We start from the raw sequence: 26,558 nt of genomic DNA on the forward strand, positions 1-26,558 counted from the left end.
TTCAAGTCACGAGACGACCACGAGAGGGCGCTCGGAGCGCAGCGCAGGGAGGAATGTAGGGATGACGCCGGCCGGGACCGGGGGGCCTGGAGCGATTCATTGATCCGAACGCTCTCGGGCCCGTGACAGGGAGCGCCGAACTAGGGGGAGGGTCGCTCGCAGCATCTCTCTCCCTCTCCGTTAAGAACTTACCAACGCGGTATTACTTTATAATTTTTACATGTGTTATGAACTTAGGTAATCAATAGGGGCATTTAAGTTGAGAAATAATAATGTAATTGTATAATTATTTCGTAATTATTTAAATAATACTATAAATCTACAGGTGTATGCCAAATACCTTGACATAGATAATTTATTTCTTTAAAAGGTATATCTCCAATATCTCCATATTTTGTTTTAAATTAACTAAGCAAATTGCTAACAACTTTCGTCTCATATAAATGATACCTACCAACAAACTTTTAAGAATGATTTATTTTTATTATAAAACGCCATTCGCAAAGTTCAAAAAAGCAACGTGAGCGCGAGAAATTTGTAATCTGTCCAACCGTCCATGATTGCTAACGTCAAGGAGTACGACATATATCACTATCTCACTCTAATAGCCCGAAGCCGAAATATTTTCGGCTGTCTCGTTCGCACTCTGCGCGTTCGAGCGCTGTCGCGTCTCGTGGCATCTGTGTGAGTGAGGCGAGCCACGCCGTTGTTGCATTTAACGCACAGTCACAGCACATCGACACCAACCGCGACAGTGTTCAGCGCGTTATTCTGCGCTGTTTCTAAATAACCTAAAAAGTTGAACAAGCCAGATTATTTTTAGGAATAATCGTAGCAATTATCATAAAATACTCATGACTGCTTCGAATTTATAAGAGTTTGTGCTGTGAAGTCGACGCCCATCTCGGAGGCGTACGTGGAGTGTATTTTTGTGCAACACAAAGCAAATACAAACGGCAAGCTGTGGGGATCAGGGGCCTTTTTTTTGCCGCCGCAGGGGATGTACTATCCTGTGAGTATACATCAATGTATTTTATCTAACGAAATCGTACAATCGAGGTGACATTGCCAGTTATTATTATCTCAAGTCATCTGAAGTCGTGATAGGATATTGGCGCACAATAGTACGGCGCATGTCGTTATTGTCAGATGCGTTTTGTTTATACAACGTCCTTTACATATTACAATCTTGCCTTCTGGTTCTTTAACATTGTGATCAGTAGATGATACGCTTTATATTCGTATAATTTATGGTAACTTTGAGATATACTACCATAAAGGTTTGATTCGATTAAATCATGTACATGACAGGAATTTATCAATCTACCGAGGGCGCCTCTTAAAATTTGTTGTGGCATGAATGAATAACTTTTGCCTTCTACCACTGGACGTTGTTCTGTCTCTTGAATATTAATGAATTTAATGATAATATATTTTATTTAAATATCATTCTCGTTAATAATAATATTATAATCTGTAATAATGTATGTAACCGGTATAGGTATTGTAATTACCATAATAAGAATAATATTTAGGCATGTTGTTTATTTTTAATAACTTCAGAAAATAGGCATCAAGTAATTTGTCAACTTATTCTGTAAGCGCTAATTTTCACAAGGATAAACTAGAATCAGACCAAGCTAACTCGGCAGCGAATTTGATAGCACAGACTGTGCCAGTGTTATTTTAAACGCCATAATTTCATAGGAGTTTAAAATAGCTTTATAACCATAATTAACCATATTGTCACGAGAATACAGATAATGTCTGTAGGTCTGTACATAATAAAGTTTATTTTGCTATCTACCTAACATACAATAATGTTACGCGATATCACATCTGTCGGCAATGCCGGTAAATGGAATGTCGATAAATACCGATTTTCACTTAGGGTGAATGATGGGCGCCAATTTGATTTATTAGAACTGAGAAAATAAGACATTTATATTAAAATGGAATAGGTACCTAAAACACGCGAAAGATTGATTGAATGTTACCATTTTCTATCGCCTTTTCAAATTATGATAGGTACCTTCCTATTTATCAATGAAAGGTACTTAGGTACCTGCCTACACTATGTGCTACTGTTTTGACTTGAACTTTGCAATAAATTGGTCTGTAGTCATTGCTACGGTAAAGCTGGGTGACCCTGAGCACAACCTATCTGCGAATCTGTTATACCTACCTATAGTAACTGTACCTATTTTAATACTCCATGTTGCTATAGGTAAATAACCTATAGTTGGTCAAGCAAATCTTGTCAGTAGAATAAGGCGCGAAATTAAATTTTTCTATGGGACGATATCCCTTCGCGCCTACATTTTTTTTATTTGCCGCCTTTTTCTACTGACAAGATTTGCTTGACCAACATTTCACGGATTGATTGTGAATCGCCAATTTTAGTATAACTAACCAATGTAAATTGGATTTGGCGCCATTTCGAACTGCACCACAATCATTATGGAATCGTAAGAGCTAACTTTATTATGAGATTGTTGTGACAAGGTTGAAAATAGCCTTTAAGTAAAAAAAAGCATTTATTCATGGAAACGACATACATATTTTCAAATAGGTACAACATCCGCCAAACTGTATAACAGTTTGTTGGCAGAAATAGATTCCCTTACTTTACATACTGTTATAATTAAAGTTATTACTAGCGGTTTATCTATATTGGATCTTATTAATCTCGTAATACCTATAGGTACCTAGGTAGGTACAGTAGGTACCTCTAACGGCTCTAACTGTAACCTAACAAAATAATTAGGATTTTAGTAAAATGCAAGAAACTATAGTCTGACCAGCTAATTAGGTGGTTGTCACACTGCCGCCGCGTCTCGTTGCGAGACGCGGAGCAACGGACTCGCATGCGGAGACAACGCACCAACGTCCGAGTTTTATCCGCATCTCCCGTCCCGCGTTACTTCCGTCTCGCGTTAATTTCACATTCGAACGCTAAGGTAAAGACAGTTACTATTTGTCGATAAAATGGAAACGGAACTTATTCGGAACGCTGCGGTGATACTTTCAGTTTGGTTTTTGTACAATCGAGTCATAAAACGCAGAAGACACCGGGTACATCCCTATTTACAAACCAGACCTATAAATGGGTCTTTTGCTAGAGATTACTAAGATTTAAGGCAACACGAAGAAAAAAATGTTAATTGCACCCGTATGTTAACCGCGTCATTTGTTTATTTGCTAAACAAAATTGGAGTGATTATTACTGGCGCGGACACAAATTTTCGACGTTCTATTACGGCGGAAGAACAGCTTTGGCTTACACTCAAGTAAGTAATAATCTACTACTTCAATCTTTAATTATACTTTTATAAGAATTCCTTATATTTCGATTATGATTAAAACCGATACTATAAAACTAAATAGATTTGGAATTAAATAGAAACAATATTTCGAATAAGTAACTTTGGACGACTTTCAATTTCAATAATTTTTAAGAAAAAAAAACCGACTTCAATGGGGGATCCCGCTGAAAGTTTACTTATTTTTGTAGGTTCACTCTTAGATTCCAGACAATGAAATGAAAAAGACAGCATCTTTTGCCTAATTATCCTAATCCATCTTTTGCCTAATTTTGCCTAATTGCCTAATTATTATAATATTGCCTAATAATGTAGTAAATTCAAGTAGCATTTCCGGGTCCGTGTCCGGATCCGAGTCCGGGTCCGTGTCCGGATCCGAGTCCGGGTCCGTGTCCGGCTCTCCGGATCCAAGTTTGGGTCAGAGTTCGGTCCGGGTCTGTATCCGAGTTGGGGTCCATGTCCAGACCCGGGTCCGGGTCCGAGTCCGGGTCCAAGTTTAGGTCTGGGTCCATAAGGAAGAGAACAAATCGCCAAACGTGAACTATGTGTCATTGAAGAGTTCCATTCTGATCATCATTTATTTAGTTGTGATAATATATATATATGTATATATATATATTTATAGGTATATATTTGTGTTTATATGGATATGTATTGTATATATATATATATATATGTGTTTATTTTATATTCTAGATTACAGGTTTTAATTATTTACGTTTGTAATAATTAACCCATAATTTACTTTCTGTTCATAGTGTTCGTTTGTCTATCTTGATCTGTTTATTGTTTTATTCTCAATTGCTCAAAGGTTGACTGGAAGAGATCCCTTATAGGGATAAGTCCGCCTTTGTACATTGTATATATTTATGTTCTTTTATTGTGTTTGTAATCTGTCTTATGTACAATAAAGTGTTTACATACATACATACATACATCATCAGCAGTTCCACTTTATCAAATGTCACTTTTTTAAATGTAAATGCTGGATTTGTTGATAAAAATACAAAAATCACTATACGTATGCCTTTCACATTTGAGGAGTTCCCTCGATTCCTCATGGATCCCATCATCAGAACTCGAGCTTGACAAAAATGTTTCTTGAAAACATAACTTGCTTAACAAACATAACGAAGAGGACAAATCGCCAAACGTGAACTATGCGTCATTAAAGAGTTCCGTTCTGATTATCATCAGCAGTTCCACTTCATCAAATGTCACTTGTTTAAATGTAAGTGCTTGATTTGTTGATGAAAATACTAAAATCACTATATGTATGCCTTTAACATTTGAGGAGTTCCCTCGATTCCTCATGGATCCCATCATCAGAACTGCGTTTTGACAAAAACGGGACCAATCTGTATGTATATACTTACAATCAAAAAAAGAATTTTCAAAATCGGTCCAGAAATGACGGAGTTATGGAGTAACAAACATTAAAAAAAACAAAAACCGAATTGATAACCTCCTCCTTTTGAAATCTTGAAGTCGGTTAAAAATAAACTTATCGACGTCGATATCCATTGCGTCTACGTCCTTCTTGCACTAAAATCCGTACGGCACTGCGGAGCTCGGTGTGAGTGGTGTGACATACCCTGCGGCACGCACCGCGTCTCCGTCCGAGCGCGCGAGTCGTCGTGCGTCTCGCACCTTCGCGCGTCGAGGCGGAGCCAGTGTGTCGTACCATGCGATTTTTAACCGACTTCAAGATTTCAAAGGAGGAGGTTCTCAATTCGGTTGTTTTTTTTTATGTTTGTTACTCCATAACTCCGTCATTTCTGGACCGATTTTGAAAATTCTTATTTTGATTATAAATATATACATACAGATTGGTCCCGTTTTTGTCAAAAAGCAGTTCTGATGATGGGATCCATGAGGAATCGAAGGAACTCCTCAAATGTTAAAGGCATACATATAGTGATTTTAGTATTTTCATCCACAAATCAAGCACTTACATTTAAAAAAGTGACATTTGATGAAGTGGAACTGCTAATGATGACCAGAACGGAACTCTACAATGACGCATAGTTCACATTTGTCGATTTGTCCTCTTCGTTATGTTTGTTAAGCAAGTTAGGTTTTCAAGAAACATTTTTGTCAAGCTCGAGTTCTGATGATGGGATCCATGAGGAATCGAAGGAACTCCTCAATTGTGAAAGGCATACATATAGTGATTTTTGTATTTTTATCAACAAATCCAGCATTTCCATTTTAAAAAGTGACATTTGATAAAGTGGATGGAAGTGCTGATGATGATCAGAATGGAACTCTTCAATGACACATAGTTCTCGTTTGGCGATTTGTTCTCTTCCTTATGGACCCAGACCCAAACTTGGACCCGGACTCGGACCCGGACCCGGGTCTGGACATGGACCCCAACTCGGACCCGGACCCGGACCGAACTCTGACCCAAACTTGGACCCGGACAGCCGGACACGGACCCGGACTCGTATCCGGACCCAGACCCGGACCCGGAAATGCTACTAGAAAAGTGGGTTAGGTGGGTGGGTGGTTTTATGAACTGCGATTCTCACAGAACAGAACTGCTATCAGAAAAGTAGGTTAGGTTAGAGCTGTGACCCTTACAGAAACGAAATGCTATCAAAAAAGTAGGTTAGGTTAGAACTGCGACCCTTACAAAAACGAAATGCTACTAGAAAAATGGGTGGTTTTACCTCCTTTTCTACATAATTAGGCAAAAGATGCTGTCTTTTTCATTTCATTGTCTGGAATCTATAAGAGTGCACCATCAACAATAAGCGAACTTTCAGCGGCATCCCCCATTGAAGTCGGTTTTTTTTTCTTAAAAATTATTCTATACAAAATCAAGATTCTACATACAAAGTTAAAAAACGCATCAACGGATGCCGCTGCGAGATGCGGAGCTGTGTGACGACCGCCTTATGCCACTATCTCACTATTCACATTTATAACTCGGAAAAAACTATGGGTAGTGTAGTTAGCGCTATTTATTAGTGATAATGATGGTTAAATAGACTAGATATACCTATCAGTTACACTGGGGTTTCGTTAGAATCACTATCCCTTATAATAAAAAATTACGACACGCATCGCTCAGTAGCGTGAGGCTTACCGGCCTATTAAGAGGCCGGTGTCGATTTTAGTCGCAAAAATGTAAAATTGATAGATTTCGTCGATGAAATTGTACACCTTTTGTTACCAAATTGAAATAACAAATACTGTTTTCTATTAGCACGTCTTCTTATCTTGCCTTTTATCAGATCAATTTTTTGAAAACAGACTCACTAAATTAGTAATGATTTTTTTTCTGAAGGACGTTTAAGTAAACGCGCGTAAAGCACTGATTTTGTCGCTCTTATTTGTAAATTTCGTAAAGTTTGGACTGCTAAAAATGGTAAATTTGTATTACACATATTCTGTACTTCACCTTTATCAGATTACATTTTTGTTATATGACTTAGAGTTCGAGGAAATGAAAGTTAAACGAATTCAATTTTCTCCAGAAATTACTTCAAAACAAGTTACAATTTCTCTGAAAATCGACTTAATTTCAACGTAATTTGGATACTTGAACAATCTACAACATTTGCTGAAACTATTCTTATACATTAATTTGTATAATTTACTACCATAATTTTTTGATGAATTTTTAAAAACTGCCCCTTCTCTTCATATATTACCGGTGACGGACGCTCGCGACCTCATTATTAAAAGGCAAGATGAGAAAACGTGCTAATAGAAACCAATACTTGTTATTTAGATATTACGTAACAAAACGTGTATAATTTCAACGACTAAATCTATCAATTTAAAATTTTTGCTCCAAAATCGACTACGGCCTCTTAAAAATCGGTCAGCCAGTGGTTAATCTGATCCTAATATAGGTACTCGTAAGTCTCGTAACCATGGTGTTAAAACCTACATTATATAAAGTCGTCATCAATAGAACTTGCAAATAATGTAGGTAAACAAATATGACAGATTTTGTTAGCGTTTGGTTTGACACATAACATAACCTAACATTTTTACGAACGTTATTTTCCCTGAAATACCTATTAATAATTAACATTTAATTTAACTAAAAATTTATTATAAATAAAATATTTTAGTACATATAATATAGTACTGATAAGGTCATGGTTGTCCTTTTAAAGAGCGAGATTACGAAGTAATGAAGGTAAAATGATTTGTTTACATTATTTGCAAGTTCTATTGACGACGACTTTAGGTACCGGTCCCCCGAAGAACTAGTAGGTACCTAAGGACGGTAGGTACCTTTAATAGAAACTTGTGGAACAGGATGCAAGCGACCTACTTTTGGGGTTGGGTTCCTATGCGGTTGGTTTTCCTATTTAGGTACCTACTTCAAAAAAAGTTATCTGCGTTATCTTACGCAGGACCAAAATAATCTGAATAAAACCTAACACTTATACCAAAGATAGATATAACTCCGTAATAGATGTATACAGTCTAAGGAAAAAACGTGCCTCGAAAATCAAGAAAATTTGATTCTCGTTCAGAGGGCGCTACTAGCTTTGGCTTACTGTCGTATAGATGGCGTTGACGGTTTCGTTTGTTATTTAACAATTTAACGCATATCAGTGAAAGAACATGGGTCAAAATCATAAAAATAATTAATGCAAATAAAAAAAATCATTTATCCATATTTAAATACATTTTATCGTATTTTTATAAATATTTATTTTTAGTTTTAAAGTGTGTCGACAGATGGCAGTGAATTTACTGGGGTTACAAAATTTACTATGACAGTACCGCTCTAGTATAAGTTACTCTATGCTTATACTTACATCTCTGCCTATGAAGGTTTAAATAACGGAGTGGATATTAGAGACTTAGGGTTTAATCTTGAGTAGGAACAGGAACTAAATTACTAATCAAAGACCACAAATGTACACAAGCTGTAAAATGGTAAGGGAAGTCAGCCTTAAGTTAAACATTAGATAGCATATGTAACATGTAACGAGTTAGAGCCTGAATAGTTATTAAACTTGCATAAATTACTAACTTTGCCCAGCAAACTTGGTAATAACAAGAGGTACCTACTAGGTACTACCTAGGCACCTAAATAAGCATCCGGAACTAAATTGGGTAGCTTGCTCGTCTGCCAGCCTACGCAAGATATGCAAAATCGCTCCCGTTTCTACCTGCGTTCGAAGTTGCTCTGTTGCTAAAATAAATAGCAGCATGTTTTAGTTCCTTTGTTCAAATTTTGGGCGGAGTCGTAAGGGCAGATTACTAGAACTGGAACCCGTTCAAAGGCTCAAGGTGAACGCGCGCGGCCGGCGGGGAGATGCCGCTAATAAGGATAAAAATATTTACAACATCTTTCGAGTTCACGGACGATCCACCATTTTGAAATGTGTGCCTACCTGCTTACGATGCAAGGGATCCGTTTGGCATTGAATGTGTCTGCACTAAGTAGGTAACTTCTTTACAACAAAAGAAATGTTCGCTTACCTGGAGTTCGTTTTCACCTGTAAAGATTAACGCAGGTAACAGATGATGCAGAATTAAATACAAGTTTTCCTGGATCGTTGAAGCTAACCTAACTCGGTAAGCCCTATCCTAAGTGTATACTTAATCTGTGGAATATCTAGAGGTAGGTACAGATACAGTAAATTTTTAATTAAGATATCAGGAATTGTAATAAGACTAGTAAGAGCTCTAACTCCAAGTAACATTCGGATACCTTAAAAACATAAGAAAATGATACGCGGTAATTTTTGATTGTAGGTCTGTAATCTTTGCAAACCATACCTACGGCTTAAAACGTGCTATTAATCTTGTTTTAATTCATTCTCATATCAATGTCAAAATGCCCATGGCGTCCGAATCCCATCGGCTTGCTTAACCTAACAAGTTCACGGACACTACGTAAGACATTGTTATTATTACTCAGGGCTTGGTACCGGACTACGTCCACGAACAATAAAAAAGTTTAATATAGGGTTTTAGAAAAAAAATGATGCGTTCAAATGCTTGACAAGTTGTGACAAATGAGATGTAGTTACCTACTTATTCCCATTTTCTCCCGCCCAACCTGACCGAGGCGGCAACGACACCGGGAACAAGTGGGTATAGTACATATTTCACACTGACTCGGTATAATAGAGTAGATGTATGTGCTTGTCAATAACATCAACAGGTTCATCCTCTCAGTAGTCTCAGTTACCTATACCTATGGGATCTTGCTGGAAACTCCTTTACATGCATCTTACTTAGTCGTACCGTACCTACCTTTTACAATATCAGAGACGAACACCCGATTAGGGCGATAAGATTGTAGGTACTTAATGCTTGTTTACTACCGTATAACCATGTGTAATTACAAGATTTAACATGTGTCATGGCGCGCAGTTATGTCCTTACATGGCCGTTCGGTAGACCGATGTCAAATCGGGCAATTATCGAGAGCTCGTGACCTATTGTGGTTGAGAACCGAGTCGGCGGGCATTCTATTACAGTTCAACAAATCTCCTGTTTTCCGTCGCACACCTACAGTCTTCCTGGGAAATTGTTCTATGTACCTACGTAGATAACTATTCGTACGTAGAACTGTACTGATGGGACCTTGTTATGGTAGGCAATATAGGTAGATTTTTTTATAACGTCAACGGAAAATATCGCGCGCTGTGATATTTTCGTACAAAAGAACCATTATATTAGGATTTACGTTGACGTAAAAAGTAAAACGTTCGCAGTCCTAACGAAATGTCTGGTCGTGATCTGCCCACTTTGTAGAATATACCAATACAGACGTGATTTCTTGTAGGTATATATATCTATGTAATTATGTATTAGTGCCAATACATATGTTGACTTATTTTTGCACAATATCTGTACTTTGGGCTCTGAACATCTTATTAACATACATTATTATTATGTTGTTACCTTATACGCCTTATTTCCCGAAGGTACAATATTGCGTCCAGTAAAAACTACCTTCCTCCGATTTAAACAGACTAGAGATTCAATTAAGGTCCAAAATTGACTATTAGGGACCCATATTTTAGTCTTGTCTGTTAAGGCGCTAGTCGCTATTGTTGGCCGTAAACTCTTACTATCTAGAGTATATATCTGCTTAAAGGTTCAATAAAAAAATATGAAAAAAATTATATTAATCTACATTTTATGTACAACATTCCTAACGTTTGACTTTTTCCCTGTGGCTTATAGTTTCTCCATAAAAGGAACATTACGACAGGCCGTTTTGCGACTAACTTTGCTTATATCTCCCAAACGGTTTATTCGATTAAAGTTAGTTTTAAACTAAAGTAAATGTTTTAACAGGCACTACAAATGCATCGTTTCATAATGTTAAAAAATAATATTTTTTTAAAGAAATCGAATATTATTTAACATTTCGTACGTATGTATCTCGAAAAAAGCGTGGCCGGCAGTCGTGTGCTAGCTTTGAGACGAGGAGGCTGTGTCGCTCGTCGCTCCGTGCCTTCCTTGTACTCTGTATGCTTGTGCTGAGCCCAAGTGCAATAAAATTGAAGTTATTGTGGCTAAAGACTAAATAACTGCAGAAAGTTGATTTGGTTCTGATCTGACGCACTTTAGCGCGCTTAACACGATGCTTCGCAGCCTATTATTACGAAATATTTCCACTTATGTTTGAGAAAGCTTCATTTGAAATATAAAAATAAAAGTTTTCTAACATGCGCGGTTGCCATTTTTACGTTTTTAATTAATTTCGATTCCTAACAAAACAATAATTAATTGATTAATCTAGGCTATCAATTTACGTTGTATATAGATATTTATTTATGTTGGTGGTGGTTGATGATGAAAACGAACAGTGACAACTAAGAGTCAGTTCATATTATTTTATAAGCTAATCATAAATGAAAGTAGGCATTATCCAGATATAAGCCGTTTAGTGAAAAGACCAAAACGGCCTGTAGTTTTTTTTTGCGTAACTATAAATTAAGGCGAAAGGAAAATATCAAACGTACTACTTACCACCGCAACGATAATACGAGTACCTATGCTATAACGCAATAGTTAGTCCGTATTTACAAATGTTTTCTTGTTCAGATACGAATAGACCTTGCATTTCATGGAGTTATTAAATTATTATAATGGTAAATAATACCTCTTTAATTCAGAAACTATATATTTACTTACTGTTACGGTCTAGAGCGTATTTCTTCTAAATGGGTAAACAAAAAAATTATGAAAAAAATATATATGAATCTTTATTTATTGTTCAACAATTATAACATTTAATTTTTTTCTTCAAATTTATTGTTTCACCGTAATAAAAATAATACAACGGGCCATTTTGCGGCTAACTTTGGTTATTTCTACTTAACGGCTAAATCAATTAATATTATTTTAAACTAACAATAATGTTTTAACAGCTGACGGTCTTTCCACCGCGATACAACCGGGCGACGATTTGTTTTACAAACAATATCATCTAAATTCTAAACTACCATCTGACAAAGTATAATGAAATGGGATGCGATGACTGAAAAGATTTTTTTTTACATGTTCATGTGACCAGCTGACGGTCCACCAAGATACAACAGGCTGACAATTTTTTTCATTCACATTAGCATCTAAACTATCATCTGACAAAGTATCAAGCGGGAGGCGATGACAATATTTTTTTTGCGTGTTTCGCTGGCTGCCATTCCTCAACCCACCAACGGAGCAGCAGCTGACGTCCACGGGGGTTCACCATACATAGCCGTAGACTAGGTAGTAGGTACTTAATTTTATAAGTTAACTATTAAATGCCATTATTTATATTTATTTATTACGGATAAAAAAAATAACTATAAAATAAACACACTGTACGCCTCAAGTTAGCACATACCAAGCCCTAGCTAAGAATCTGTCGAATTGACTTAGGTATTTATTTGTAAGAAACAGATATAACACCAATTAACTAATTGAGGCTTGTAAAGTATAATATATTTTTATTATAATTTACGACCTCCACTAAACGCATGATCTACTCATACTCAAACGACAAAATATCTGCAAAAGATACACAAATACGAGTATAGCGCCAACCGCGCGCCTCTGGGCTGTAGGTTATTCTTTGAACCTCGTTGTGGTACATTCACGTACGATCGCAGTGAGCGGGGTGCGGGTACAGAGACGCTGAGGCGCTCAAGGACAACATCAGCGACTATCGTCTTAACGCCGCCGCCTTTGTAGCTTTAATGATCATGTGTGTTTCGTGTGTAACTGACGTGAAGTAACACTTCGTTACACGTGTCAATCAATATTCTAAGGATATATATTACCTATATATCAAAGATAATAGTATAGAGCATTTCTCAAACTATGGGTCGCGACCCATTGGTGGGTCGCGGGCAAATATTTAGTGGGCCCTGAAATTACTAGAGAATCTGAATGTTAACATTAATATTATGCCCCCTTTTTAAGACGGCCAAGAGATGGGTCCCGAATTTGGCAGTTTTTAGGGTTCCGTACTTCAAAAGGAAAAAACGGAACCCTTATAGGGTCACTCGTGCGTCTGTCTGTCTGGCTGTCCGTCTGTCACAGCCTATTTTCTCAGAAACTACTGGACCAATTAAGATGAAATTTGGTATACATATGTAAGTTTGTGACCCAAAGACGGACATGTAACGTAAACAAATGAATTTTAACCATGGGGCCACTTTTGGGGTAAATGAGAAAATTAAAAAATAAAGTTTTTCAAACTATATCGTGTCATATATCAAATAAAAGAGCTCTTTGTGATAATCTCAAATATATATATTTTTTTAATTTTAGGATAAACAATTTAGAAGTTATTCAAGAAAATAGGCAAAAAATGACCAAAAAATACACAAAATAGATCTTTACTTCTTTTTATAGATTACAGGAAAACCTATTATAAATTGCAGTCAAGCGTGAGTCTGACTTAATTACTTAGTTTTTGATCCGACGGGTTTACGGGTTTTTAAAGACATTTCACTCACGTTTCACATAAAAAATATATTGTTTAAATTGTGTAATGTACGGAACCCTTGAAATGCGAGTCCGACTCGCACTTGGCCGGTTTTGTTAAGTGGGACGGATCCCAGTCAACTTTGGGAACCACTGGTATAGAGGGTTACTGTCATAGTAAATTTTGTAGTAACAGTAAATTTACACCGGAATAAAATAAAAATGAAAAGGTATAATGGGTTAATGTTAATATATGTGTGTGTGTGTGTTAAAATTGTTAAATATCAAATGGTGTCGCCAACGCCATCTAGGGTAGGTGTGTCAGATTTCATCTACTTATAGGAGATGCCAACTTTGAAATGCGAAAAAATCTTTGAGTACTCTTACTTAAATGTATTATAGTGTTTGTATTGCTCATATTGTCTATTTTGGGTTAATATTAGTTGACCATAAATAATATTTACGGTTTATTTTATAAAAAATATAATTTGCAAAAGTAGTGTTATTTTAATTTCCGTCTATTCCGCAGATAGCATAGCAAAAAGTATATCATAAAATTGTTATATGCTAAAACGTGCTTCAGCAAATCTCGCGGTGACAGAAATTGCGACATTCTTTTCGACTCCTGCCTCCTCGGTGTGGAAGGATTTTTTTTAGTTATTATTACCGATTGTTACCGATAAAATATTTACATGTCTCTTCTCTATTCGCATGGTCGCTTTATCGTTAGGCAATAATAATCCGAGTTGGGTACAGTGAAGGCAATATTATGTGAGAATAAACGTTAAACCTAGTTGAGTAAGGTTAAATCGAGTTGTCCTCTTAAGCCCAAGATAATTTTGTCTGGTTACTCGTCGTCTTCTCTATTGTTATGCCTATTGTAATGATGGCATTATATTTCCATTCTCGGACACTACGAGTATGTATAGGCGCCATGAGCCTCCAGGTTCCCTTCTAATTTGCTGGCTGGGTCCCTACCGCTTTTAATGGCGGTCTCCATTGTACATGCCTCGTGAAAGTTACAAATTAATTTAAATGTTTTTAAGTAACACAGCCTTGTTGAAGCTGTTAATGAGTTACTTATTTCGCTCATTTTGGAGTAACCGGGAGAGCGGAAAATCGACTTATCTTGTTCACCCTTTTGTTGCTTTCTAACTTCCTAGTCTTTCTACTACGCTCGGCGCAGTGTTACACTTATTTACATGTGATTCCTATTTGCTACTTAATTTCATTAACAATTCAAATTGTTTGTGGTGGTGATTCGTATTATTCAAATTTTATGTTTAAGTTAAGATTACATTATACATGGCTGTCATCAATCCACCATCAATCAGACAAATATTTATCTCATGAAACTGCTTCACACATATTTCGCCTGATAAAACATATGATAACCTAATACATATTTGTAAAATGTCGTCGTCTCGCGGAAGCAGTCGCAGTGATGAATACTAAGTATTAATCCTATCACGTTATTATAATCCTCCTACGATTATAAGTATGAAAGTGAGTTCTGTAGGTACGTTTATTACGCCGACAGGATTTAGCTAGCGCGCTTATAAGCGATAAGACTAGTTTGTGAATAGTTATTTCGGCTGCCTAACAACCCTTGATTTGCTAACGAAAACTAAACCAAGGAGTGTTAATTATTCACCGACACTTATAGCTGGGGAGCCGGCGATGCTAAACTTGTAGTTACTCGAGCGTCGCAGAGACCGATTGGAATCGAAAGATTAGATGATAAGAATAAAAAAAGGTTACATAAAGTTTTCTTTTTTGGTGGAGGGTTAAAAAAATCATTGAGTAGATTGTGGATTTGGTCGTTTTGGTCAAAGTTAATGCTGTAATTTTTCTATAACTGAATATGATACTTATTTGTACGCATTTACTTAATCTGACGACTACAATTTCGACGCCCAAATCGCTTGATTTCCACATTAAAACCTTTAGATAGTTCAGATTAAGGAAATGCGTACAAATAATTGTTAGATTTAGTAATAGCACAATTATAACATTAATTTGAATAAAATGACCAAATCCACAATCTGCTAAACGGTTTGTTGAACCCACCACCAACCCCCCACCAACCAACTGCTCAACATAGACGGCTAAAATTGGTAAAGGTAGACTCCACTGGGTAGCAAGATACCAGTCATATCTTAAGCTGACGCGCTCGAGTAACTACAAAAATCCCCTCTTGGGCTCCCCGACCATTAGTCAAAAATGTCAAAATGTATATTCATAATATATTCATACAGGGTATTTCCAAATTGGACGTATTAATTGAATAATGTAGATACCTAATTACTTACTACAGTTAATTTACAAAAAAAATGTTTCTAATTAACACGGGTTTTCACTGTTTCCGGGATATAATGAGATTTTCCTCGTCATGTCCTGCCTTCGATTTAAATGGTGAGATTAACTGTAAAAAGAAACATTGCGTTAAATTTACCTAATATCTTACCACCTTAATCATAAAACTCAGCAAACCTCTGTTTGATTTTGTCTCTTTCTGACAAACACAAAATGTCAAAATGACGGATAGAGAGATTAGAGTCAAACGATAAAAAAAAAAACCTTATTTCTAAAAAAATCACGTTATATAATATTAAACTTATAGTTGGTCAAACCAAATTGGCAGTAAATAAGAAAAAAAACTATACTCATCCTTTTCTTTTGGGTGCTAGTACTAGTCCAAGACAGAGATAGTATGATTATCTCTGTCTATGTTTAAAATAAGACAGTCCTTTGACAAACTATAACTACTAATCTTAAATTAAAAAGATTTTTTACCAACGGCATCTTAGATTTGGCAGACGTTTATGAATAACGCCATTAGAAACAATATACATATTTATAAACCCTAGCAGTTAGCGGCTAATTTGTTGAGAACTCGTTTAAGTACATATTACATCCTTTGTTAAATACATCCAATTAGAAAACACCCTATGTATATGATAAGATACACGTATGGTGTTGCCGCTTCATTGAGTTTACTTGCTTTAGCTTTCGTTAGCCTGGCTCTTATTTCTCTCGTGAATTTGCCGGGATGAAGGACCTACACTCGTATTTCGTTAAACACACGCTTATTAAGGGGACGAAGCCGTGGTAAAAGCTAGTACTGCTTTTGCATAACAGAACCTACCAGAAGGGACAGTAAAGTTCATCGAGATTTAATGGAGATTAGGCATAACATATTAACGAGACCATAAAGACATTTTACAACATGGGTAGGGCGGCAGTACGCAATACACGGTCGTCGTGAACGCTGCTCGCACTATTAGTGCTTGAGAAAGGAGACCTAGGCTCTCCGAAACATGTCGCGCGAGTGACTAAAACAAGTGAGTCTAAACCGTAAAATGATTTAATGTTAGTATGTCTCACAACAGTTTAAATTCGATTGTACATGCATCTTTAATTTTTACATAATCTCTTTAATGTGTAGTTTAATCGTAAAAAGATATGAGATAGATTACCTATAATATAGGTATATAGATACATATATGTATACATATTATATATCATTTAAAATAACTCAGGGAGATTCGCACAGCCTAGAAATGGACCACTAAAAAAGCATTTTTTGAATACGTACGATTGCGTAATATAGTATAAAAATTCAACTTAAATAACATTTTCTCACGTTTCTGTGACAGCTGTTTAACATCTGTTAAAAAACAAATTGTATGATATCCTAATGTGGTGATCTGTGTAAATCTGCGGGCTATATCCTACTTATTTATGTATTAATGTCGGTGAAACATTTCTAGAGACTGAGCTGAAAGGATAGTGTTATCTAAGTGATCTACAATCGAGTTATTATAACCGTAAAGCTGGATTAAAAAGTGAAACAAAATATAGTGAAATATTTTTATATCAGTGACAACCCTACAAAGTTATTTACATTTTAAATTGACACGTGTCTATGTCATTCATAGGATCTACTTGCTAGGATTGAAACATAAGGCTTTTTGCACTATATGTATAATATTTAACAAACTGTATCTCAAAAACGGTTAGAAATATTAACGTGATTAATAAGTGAAAAATAAAGTACGTAGCCTAAACAATTCCCCGTTTGCATACTACTCATACAAGTCCCTCATTCTGTTTCACCCGATATACCTACACCTAAAAACAACTCGGTAACAGGGTAGTTATTTAATCGGATAACTGTTGATGTACTGTATGATTGGGAACATTAATTACAATATATATACAAGATATATACAGTGGTACTTCGTAAACAACAATACAATTACAATTGAAATTAAATTATGTACCATGTCTAATAAATATTAATTATAAAAATATCTAGTTAAAAATAAGTAGCTGTAAGCGGCTTAGTGAGACTTGTGTCAAGATTAAATGTAAGTGAAATTAATGTTTCACTCTTAAACAAAAGTAGTCTAAATACAAAGTAATATATCATTTAAAACGTTCGCGTTTTGAACACATATTAAATCAACAAACAAAGTAATGTCGCAAAAGAAGTGTCGAACTGTTGGTTACTTATGCTAGTTGTTGATAAATCACTATTACTGCCATAAATATGCAAGTAGGAATCGTCCTTATCGACAACTGACGACATAAGTAACGTTTTTGAAACGTTGTGATGTGAAACAAAGTTTGTTTTGCCCGGGGTATGAGAAATGATATCACAATCCCTGTTTGGCGTGCCACTTACATCGGTGTTCGTTCGCTTTAGACAACCTTAAGCCCGTCACAGACGGAGCGATAATATACCGACAGATATCTTAGAGTATAGCTAAGCACCACACACGACAACGATACCAAATTATATATCGCTCTCTGTCTAGCACCTACATTGTGAGAGAGACGAAATATCCCAAAATATATCGTAATATACTGAGCTATAACATCTTTTTTTTTAATACTACGTCGGTGGCAAACAAGCATACGGCCCGCCTGATGTTAAGCAGTCTCCGTAGCCTATGTACGCCTGCAACTCCAGAGGAGTTACATGCGCGTTGCCGACCCTAACACCCTCCCTCGAGCTCTGGCAACCTTATTCACCGGCAGGAACACAACACTATTAGTAGGGTCTAGTGTTATTTGGCTGCGGTTTTCTGTAAGGTGGAGGTACCTCCCCAGTTGGGCTCTGCTCTAGATCTGGAATGACATCAGCTGTCCTGTGCCCTACCACACAAAGCGAGATGTCATTAACAGTGCCCATACCTCTCTTTTGGACGTAGTTTAAGGACATACCCGGGTCCTTCCTATTCCTTCCTTCCTTTCCTATTCCTTCGGGTTCCTTTGTATTTAGACATCTTAAGATATCTTAAGATGCCTTGCTATAAGATATCGTAAGATACACAAAATATATATTATAGCTTCGTGTGTGGACTCAAATGTGTGTGTCAAATAGTACGTAAAAGATATCGTTAAATGCTGTATCTTACGGTCGACCGTGACGAACGGTCTGGCCCTGCCTGTGAAGCCGATGGTCCTGGGTTCGAATCCCGGTAAGGGCATTTCTTTGTGTGATGAACACAGATATTTGTTCCTGTGTCATGGGTGTTTTCTATGTATGTAAGTATGTATTTATCTATCTATATATATATATATTGTAAGTATGTAAGTATGTATGTATTTATCTATATAAGTATGTATATCGTCGCCTAGTACCGATAGTACAAGCTTTGCATAGTTTGAGGCTAGATTAATCTGTGTAAGATGTCCCCTAATATTTATTTATCGGTCGGTATTTTACGCTCCGTCTGTGACGGGCTTTATAAGCTTTCATGAATGTGATCCCTGATGTTATCAAGAAAACGCTTTTCAAGGGTATGGGTAGTGTAGCCGCCGTGCAGGTCTCGGTCTCGACGACAAATAAAAAGACTTCGATTTGAAGTACAGTTGACGTAAACGGTTAAAGGTGTAGAAGTGGTGGTAATAGTATGGAGGCTGATGCGAAAGGTGATTAAGCTAATTTTGAATGGTAAAAAGGTAAAACACTGATTTAAACTTTCACGATTTTTACTCATTATTATTTACAACGACGGGACTTAATCGCGTAAAATAAGTTTTAAATTTACCTCCGACGTTTCGAGGACGGCGTTGTCCCCGTGGTCTCGGAGAAGACTGGCTAAAGTTGACATCAACATCTTCTAGGCGCGCGAGTTTTTCGAACTACCCGCACTTGGTCTTGTTTATTAACTTGAACGTTTTGCGCACTAGGGATGTTACCGGGTCGACACACAACACTCACAATATTCGATTTTTCAACTTTCGATATTTGGTTTCGCTTACACTTACTAATGACTGGGTTCCATGTGGATGAGATCTTAAAACCTTCGTCTCGATTGAAATTTCTATGTTTCTTGATTTCAATGGCTTCACGGATTTTTCTACTATAAAACCCACGATCTGTAGAAAGTATTCTAGGGTTGTGAAGCTCAATCCAGTGGTTTGGCCCTGACTCTAGTAAATGCTCAGCAACAGCAGACTTGTTCACCTGACGGTTCTTGACAGCTGCGATATGCTCCTTAACTCGCTCCGCAATGGTACGTTTCGTTTCCCCGAAAACTTATTTTACGCGATTAAGTCCCGTCGTTGTAAATAATAATGGGTAAAAAGGTAGTCCAAATTTAGGTGCCTCTAATTGGCCGCGATACAGGTTATGTGGAGCACTCCTATTGGTGCATTTAAATAAGCCTCCGCATAGTAAGCGAGCCCGACGGCTGCGTTTTGCTACTGCATTATACACATAAAAGTTTGCGTTCGCAACAGGTAGAGTGTTTGAGAAACCGGAGATGGATGTATAAGAATTCCGGAATAAAATGAAAAAAAAAAATCTCAATGTCAAGTATTAACCTTTATAATGATCGTATTTCATACACGGGCTCGTCACTGGGAAACGTTATAGCGCTCCCGCCAGTGATTTTGTTTATCTAAATAAACATACGAATGTCGTCAATATTTATGTTCAAGTCCCAACACTGTCACTTCCGAGATTAGATAATAAAGGTCATTAGAAACCCCCTATCTAACACTAGTAGGACAACAAACCTCTATGCCTCGACAAATCGTTTACTAAATCAAATTTTACGAACAGATGTAGAGGTAGGCAGGGAGTTATTACAGTCCCAATTTTATTTACCCTTCTGTATTATGTTAGGGATGTGCTCCGGTTTATTTACTGCCCCGAGCTCAGTCGGCAACCGGCTGCACAGCAAAGTGTATTCATTCTAGAATACCGAGGTTTCACTCGCTTGAATACAGTAAATTACACTTTCAGTTAACGCATGCATTTTACGGCACAATTTAAATTTCTACCCATTAAAGTGACCGACGCGACGTTCGCTAACGAGTCTATTTGTAACTGATTTCAGCCGGAAACATTCGTACATGGCCGGTAGACTCAGGTAAACCTTTTTTATTTCCTCATATTCGTAATCGTATTTACCGAGGAGGAATTCGTTATTAATTACATGCAATTTCGAGCGTAAGATATGTCGAATTTCCACCTGGTTTTTACATTTACCATGTTTAATAACTTCTGGTTCTATAAAAGTGTAGTTAACGATTCTTTTAGCTAAACGCAATGGAAAGTAGTGTTTATTTAGGTTAAGTTAGTACCATTTTCAATCCTTGGTTTATAAGCTACTATTGTCGAAAGTGGCTTTGTATTTTTTTAAAGCACATGAGCGTTAAAAGGCGGACGCCAGGGCGCCACCCATTTTCCGGGAGTTTGACTAGCCGCGTGTCTCCGGCAAGTAAGCGTTCATTTGTCTCGCATTGCGCACGTTGATGGACTCATTTATCAATCGTCTTCTGAGAAGGTGATTAAATACCGTGTAGCGACTTCCGGAATCTGATATCTTAATTATGTTATCCTAGGACTTAATACTCATTACAATTTACAACTATAAGAAAGCAATTCGTACTCTAGAATTCAAGCGATCGTTTTATTTATATGTGTAGGTAGAATCCATTGTGGTAAGTCAAGATCTTATTATCAGGCCCACTTAATTGGGACGTCGAGCTATTAATACCCGCGCTTGACGTTTAGTATAGGAGTTGACTCCTGTTGTACCGTTGACACGACAATACAGTCCTCGTCTTAAATATCTGTATTATACAAAATCCGAGAATGTCCGTCATGAAATGGATGCCTTTAGGTTAGTCGTGTTCGGTATGACAACCATGTCAGTTCTGACCGTAAATCCTATTACAACAAAATATTGGGTTGTAACAGGTACTAAATATCAAAAAAAGGAATCCTTAGCAACTATGAAAACATGTTAAAGCTGCACTTTAAATCAATTGTGACGTTCCATGGGTAAAGGTAAGTACCTTATGGCGGGTACGGTTACGCATATGACATATCCCAGTAATCTACAATAAATAAGCTATCGATAACATAAAAGATCAACCTCCTAAGTTAAGTAGTTACGGAGATATTATTTTTTGAAAATAATAATAATATGAAAAATTACTTAACCAAGGGTTTTATTTTTCTGAGTGGTAACCCTACCATGAAATCGTGAAACAAAACCTATGATTTTAATTCTGTGAAATCACAAATGCTTATTACGCAGTAAATGGGTAGTTAACGGTATTGGCAGCGTGGTTTTTCTCGCGAACTAAAGATTAACCTTTGATTGTTAACACTTCAATACTATTATTTTCAAATCCTAACCGTTCAGTTACTTGTTGTTGCGGTTTACTGTTCATTATCTCAATAGGCGTCTGCGAATGTCATATTCGTTTAAAAGTACTTGTTAAAAGGCATAGCAAAATTAGCAACACTTGTTAATTTGAGCGGTTACTGAACCGCGACTATCAATTAATTTATAAATGTACGTTCATGATGAGTAAGAAACATTTCACATGCTTGATAATCTTTACAAAAATCTGGTTTGGACACAAATTGGCCGCAGTCCAAGAACAGTCGCAGATATCGTGTTGGATGCGAGGAATCTCGGCAATCCGACTGCGTGTACGTGACGTTGCCCACTGGCAATACGACTTAAATGTGAGATTTATGACTATGTCAACTTGTCTCACGTCTTTGTACTTCATGCAGAATAGACCTGATCCGGCCCTCTTTCTATCCAAGAAGATCAATTTCCGCAACTTGCGAGAATGGAACGCAATCGATCGTTTCCTTATTATGATCATCATGTTGTTGCTAAATAAGCAACAAAAGCTTGTTTTATGTTGATGCTATGAGTTTCCCTTTTTATTAACTTTAAGTTATCTAAAATTGGCTACCTATAGGTCAGACGGTGTCACGCCCAAAACCCTCGAGGCGTCGCTATAACTTCGCCTGATATAATTCTCTCGCTCTCCTTATTTTTTAACTTTTCAATCTTCTCGGTAAATATCTACCACGTTTTCTGTTACAAGTGAACCCGAATTGAATAGCTCACCGACCGTAGACTGAAGTTGGCACTAGCTTTATCTGTTGTCAACTCGAGCTCAAGCACAAAAAGGCCTGTTTACGTGATAGTCGAGCCACTCGATTCACCTGCCAACTACCACACTGCACCCCTACAACTGCACTGTCGGATAGTTCATGTGAGCGCATTTGTTAAAGGATGTCCTAAAATCGCGTAAAATTTAGATTACACAGCCAGTAGCCACCATTCAAGTGTCGGCAATATAAAACCTTGTGTTATTTTTGGGACACCCGTTATAGTTACCAGCACGGAATATCGAGTCAGCTAAACAATTAACTATGGGTTCCATTTGTTTACTTTACTACTTTCTATCTCCCAATTCAACCTATTGGCTCGTTCGGTTTGCCGATGTGCAGGCAGTCCACTTGCTGTCATACTAGTGATTAACATTATTGCATTGTATGGGAATTAAAGACCTTCCGGTCGTTCTATTGTTTACCTTTTCTGCGTCGCTTGTTGTCTGTAATGTAACTAGATGTGAAGGTCGTATCGAACCTATTAATCTGTCCTATCCTGTGCTAATTACATTAATTTTATCTGAACATTAAAAGTCTCATCCGAGAGCTATGCCGGGCTAAAACTAATCTACTGTTTTTAGATTTGGGAATTTTAACATTATTTCAAATCAAAATGAAGAGCTCTGAATTCCTAACAGGGGTCTAAAGAAATTTACTAGTATGTTTTCCGTTTTGATACCATTTTCAATGTATGACGGTAACGTAAAAGATAAAAAAAGCCTTTTATGCTTTAGAATTTAGATCACAAGTGACACCGTCATCTAAATTAAAAACGGCTCGGCTAAGTATAACATATGTAACATATATAACATAGGTATTTTTGCACTTTGTAATTTTTCCTCAGTCACCCGTTGACCACGAACGCTGTAAAGGGTTCGAAACGTCGGGATGTATTATAAATTCAATATACGCGATATAATCCGTTTTCATTGTTTTATTTCATGAGTAACTATCGCGGTAACCGAAGACAATATTATAACATATGTAGATAATATGTATTATGTAAGTGTGGTTTAATGCGGGTTAGTCGTCATTGATATGTGCGGTTATAGCGATTAATCAAACGCGGCTCGCGTCGCTGCGGCTGCAGCGGCGGCGCGCGGCGGCACTCCACGTGTGCCTGCAGCGAGCTGTTAGCGTGCGCTGATTGCGCCCACAGAGGCCACAGACAGCTTCAAAGCGAACCGGTGAAAGGAAGCGTTCCCAATGTTTCCACGCTTATGGACCTAGAATGAACTTTTGTTCCCATGTTCTGTTTATCCTGTCATATGGAAACTTGAAACCCTTCTGTTGATTTACTCGCCTAATGAGAAACTATTTGTTAATCGTTAATACTTTGTTATAGATTTATTTGTTTTTTTAATTACGCTGTTAAAGAATGCTTAATGTGGTAGTTAACTCATTATTACTTTGCTTCTTTCCAATGCCGTAGCGTGATTGATTCCTATTATACTCATGAGACCTAAACACTCGCTGTCTATACCTATAGGTGAATTTTTGAGAGACAGCTTTATCTGTTAGACGCTGATGTGTTCACGTGATAATAACAGAGCTTTGCCGAATTTCTAAACTTATATATTCCGTCAAATTATTTAGCAATGAAACCTATGTATTGCATCTGGCGTTTGAAGGCGAACCAGTTCAGTTGGTGGTAAATAAATACCAGTTTGTACGGAGCGCGGGCGCAGCGCCATGAGTGCCGTTTACTATAATTATTGTATCACTTCATTCAATCCGAGCGATGCCCTGCCCGTGCCCGTGTAATTGGAGCTACTTTTGATAACTTATTGCGCTCGTCTAACGCTTTTACTACCTATAGAATATTATATATCCTAGTGTAAGTCTATTTGGCTTTATTAATAATTTGATAAAGTTTGATTTGGTTCAGATGATCTATAGATCTAGGGACCCCCTTTGCTTGACATAATTATTGAAAGTCATAATGTAATGATTGTCATATTATCATTAGTCATAATTCTGAAACCGATAACTTTTCAGGATTTTCGTTCTATAGATCATTGCTTAAAAAAATAATACGCCAAATGTGACGTACCTACGGGGCTACGCGATTGCGATCAATTTTATTTGTCAGTGACTTGGTGCTAGAATTAAATAGCTAAGTATAAGAAATGTTTTGTTGTGGCAGCTGTGACCCAAGAACAACAAGCGTAATTGCAAACCCTCGTCTCAATATTTTGACGGTAAAAGTGTGGCTTTTGTTTTCATGTTCCAGAGAGAATCCTCTTAATATGATTTTAGGACCCGAGTAATGTACATTATGATGTACCTATAATCGCCCATTTGGCGAGCGCTTACCTCCATTAACTTTTAATCGGATAAGCAATTAACATACATAAGGTTATAAATATTGATTGTGGTTATATAGTCATAATCATTATTATAACTATTATAAGTATCAGAGAAGAGACGTCTACTACCTAATTTATTTAAATTAATTATTTAATTGTATTTAGCATGTATAATACACATACCTACTCGTATTGTAAATTTGAATTGAATATAACCCTTGAACGATATCTGAACGCAGAAGGCACAGTAATTGTCGTAAAAGATTTGACGTTAATACCTATAACCTCGTTGTTGCACAGGGCGGGTACGGTGCAAATTACGATCGGAGTAGAATGTATATGTATTCCGATTCACGTGAATAGGGCAACTTATCCCGGTCCCGAGAGGAGTATGAAAATTATTTGGGCTCGTGCCAGAGCTGCTCGGTTTGCGGGCAGCGACGCCTTGCCCATCCGACTCGATAACTAGTGCCTGGCGTAATGCAAGACACTCCGAAAGTGCATCATTTGTCTCGGCATCGTGTTTAACATATATGTTATGTCAATTTCACTGCCAATATCGTTTCGTACGCAATTATAACAGCAACTAGATCTCTCCTACGCTCAACGACCGCGGTATCGCCGTCCAATCACATTATACGAGTGACACAACAAAACTCGAATGCTTTAGTGTGATTAACATTGTAGTTCGCGGAGAGTATTTACGTTAGACGAATAGTTTATAGTAGCCAACGCGTTTTACGTAAACCAGTGTTATGTTAAGGTCTAGCCAGTACCGCCGAAAACAGAGTTGACCTGGTACATGTTTGCTTTCAGGTGAGTAACGGCAATGTCATCGATACGGGGACCACAACCCTACTGGTATTTACCATTTGATATTTTCGCCACTTAGCATGTGAATGCATTGTATAATCGTTAAAATAAGACTCATTAATCCAAAATCTTACAGCAATCTCAGATACGTGCCTGCGAATGTAGTTGACTATGTATGTTTAAATCGTTTAGTACTCTTAAACACTACAATTCACACTTGTTTCATCTGGGATGTGTTTAAGGCATGTTTGTATAGTTTCTTAGGTTCATTAAAAACCTCGTCGGTAATAACTTAATTAAGTGTTCTCATCAGCATGATTTGCGCGTCAATTACTCCGAAAACTGTTCGCACGTAATAATTACTTTGCTTTTGTTTTAATAACTTACAAATGAGTAATTTCTTTTTTTTTCTTTTCTGTATTTTTTTAAAGTAGCGTTTAAAGGTAGATTGTTTTAGTTGCCAGTTGTAATTTGTAGTTCTCTCAAGTCGCGACCGGCTTCACTACATAGTACATATAAAACAAAGTCGCTTTCCGCTGTCTCTCCGTATGTCCCTCCCTATGTATGCTTAGATCTTTAAAACTACGCAACGGATTTTGATACGGTTTTTTTAATAGATAGAGTGATTCGAGAGGAAGGTTTATATGTATAACTAGCGACCAGCCCCGGCTTCGCGCGGGTAGTTCAACTAATTTACATAAAACCTTTACAAATTCTTCTTCTTCCTGCCCTTATCCCACGTTATGT

General features: G+C 37.0%; 1 protein-coding gene across 5 annotated transcripts in view; it reads left to right on the plus strand.

The window, feature by feature from the left end:
- The first annotated feature begins 707 nt into the window (after positions 1-707).
- The window catches only part of LOC134742480 (RNA binding protein fox-1 homolog 1-like), an 89,186-nt gene continuing 63,335 nt past the window's right edge, over positions 708-26,558 (plus strand). For 4 of the 5 annotated variants that reach the window (XM_063675680.1, XM_063675682.1, XM_063675679.1 and 1 more), the window contains exons 1-2: positions 708-1,012; positions 25,815-25,859. In XM_063675680.1, coding sequence (XP_063531750.1) covers positions 1,001-1,012; positions 25,815-25,859 — 57 coding nt within the window. In that variant the 5' untranslated portion in view covers positions 708-1,000. The remainder of the gene's footprint in view (positions 1,013-25,814; positions 25,860-26,558) is intronic. The other variant, XM_063675683.1, reaches the window with a different exon arrangement.

Source organism: Cydia strobilella, chromosome 6 (assembly GCF_947568885.1).
Source record: "Cydia strobilella chromosome 6, ilCydStro3.1, whole genome shotgun sequence".
In the NCBI taxonomy this organism is placed as follows: domain Eukaryota; kingdom Metazoa; phylum Arthropoda; class Insecta; order Lepidoptera; family Tortricidae; genus Cydia; species Cydia strobilella.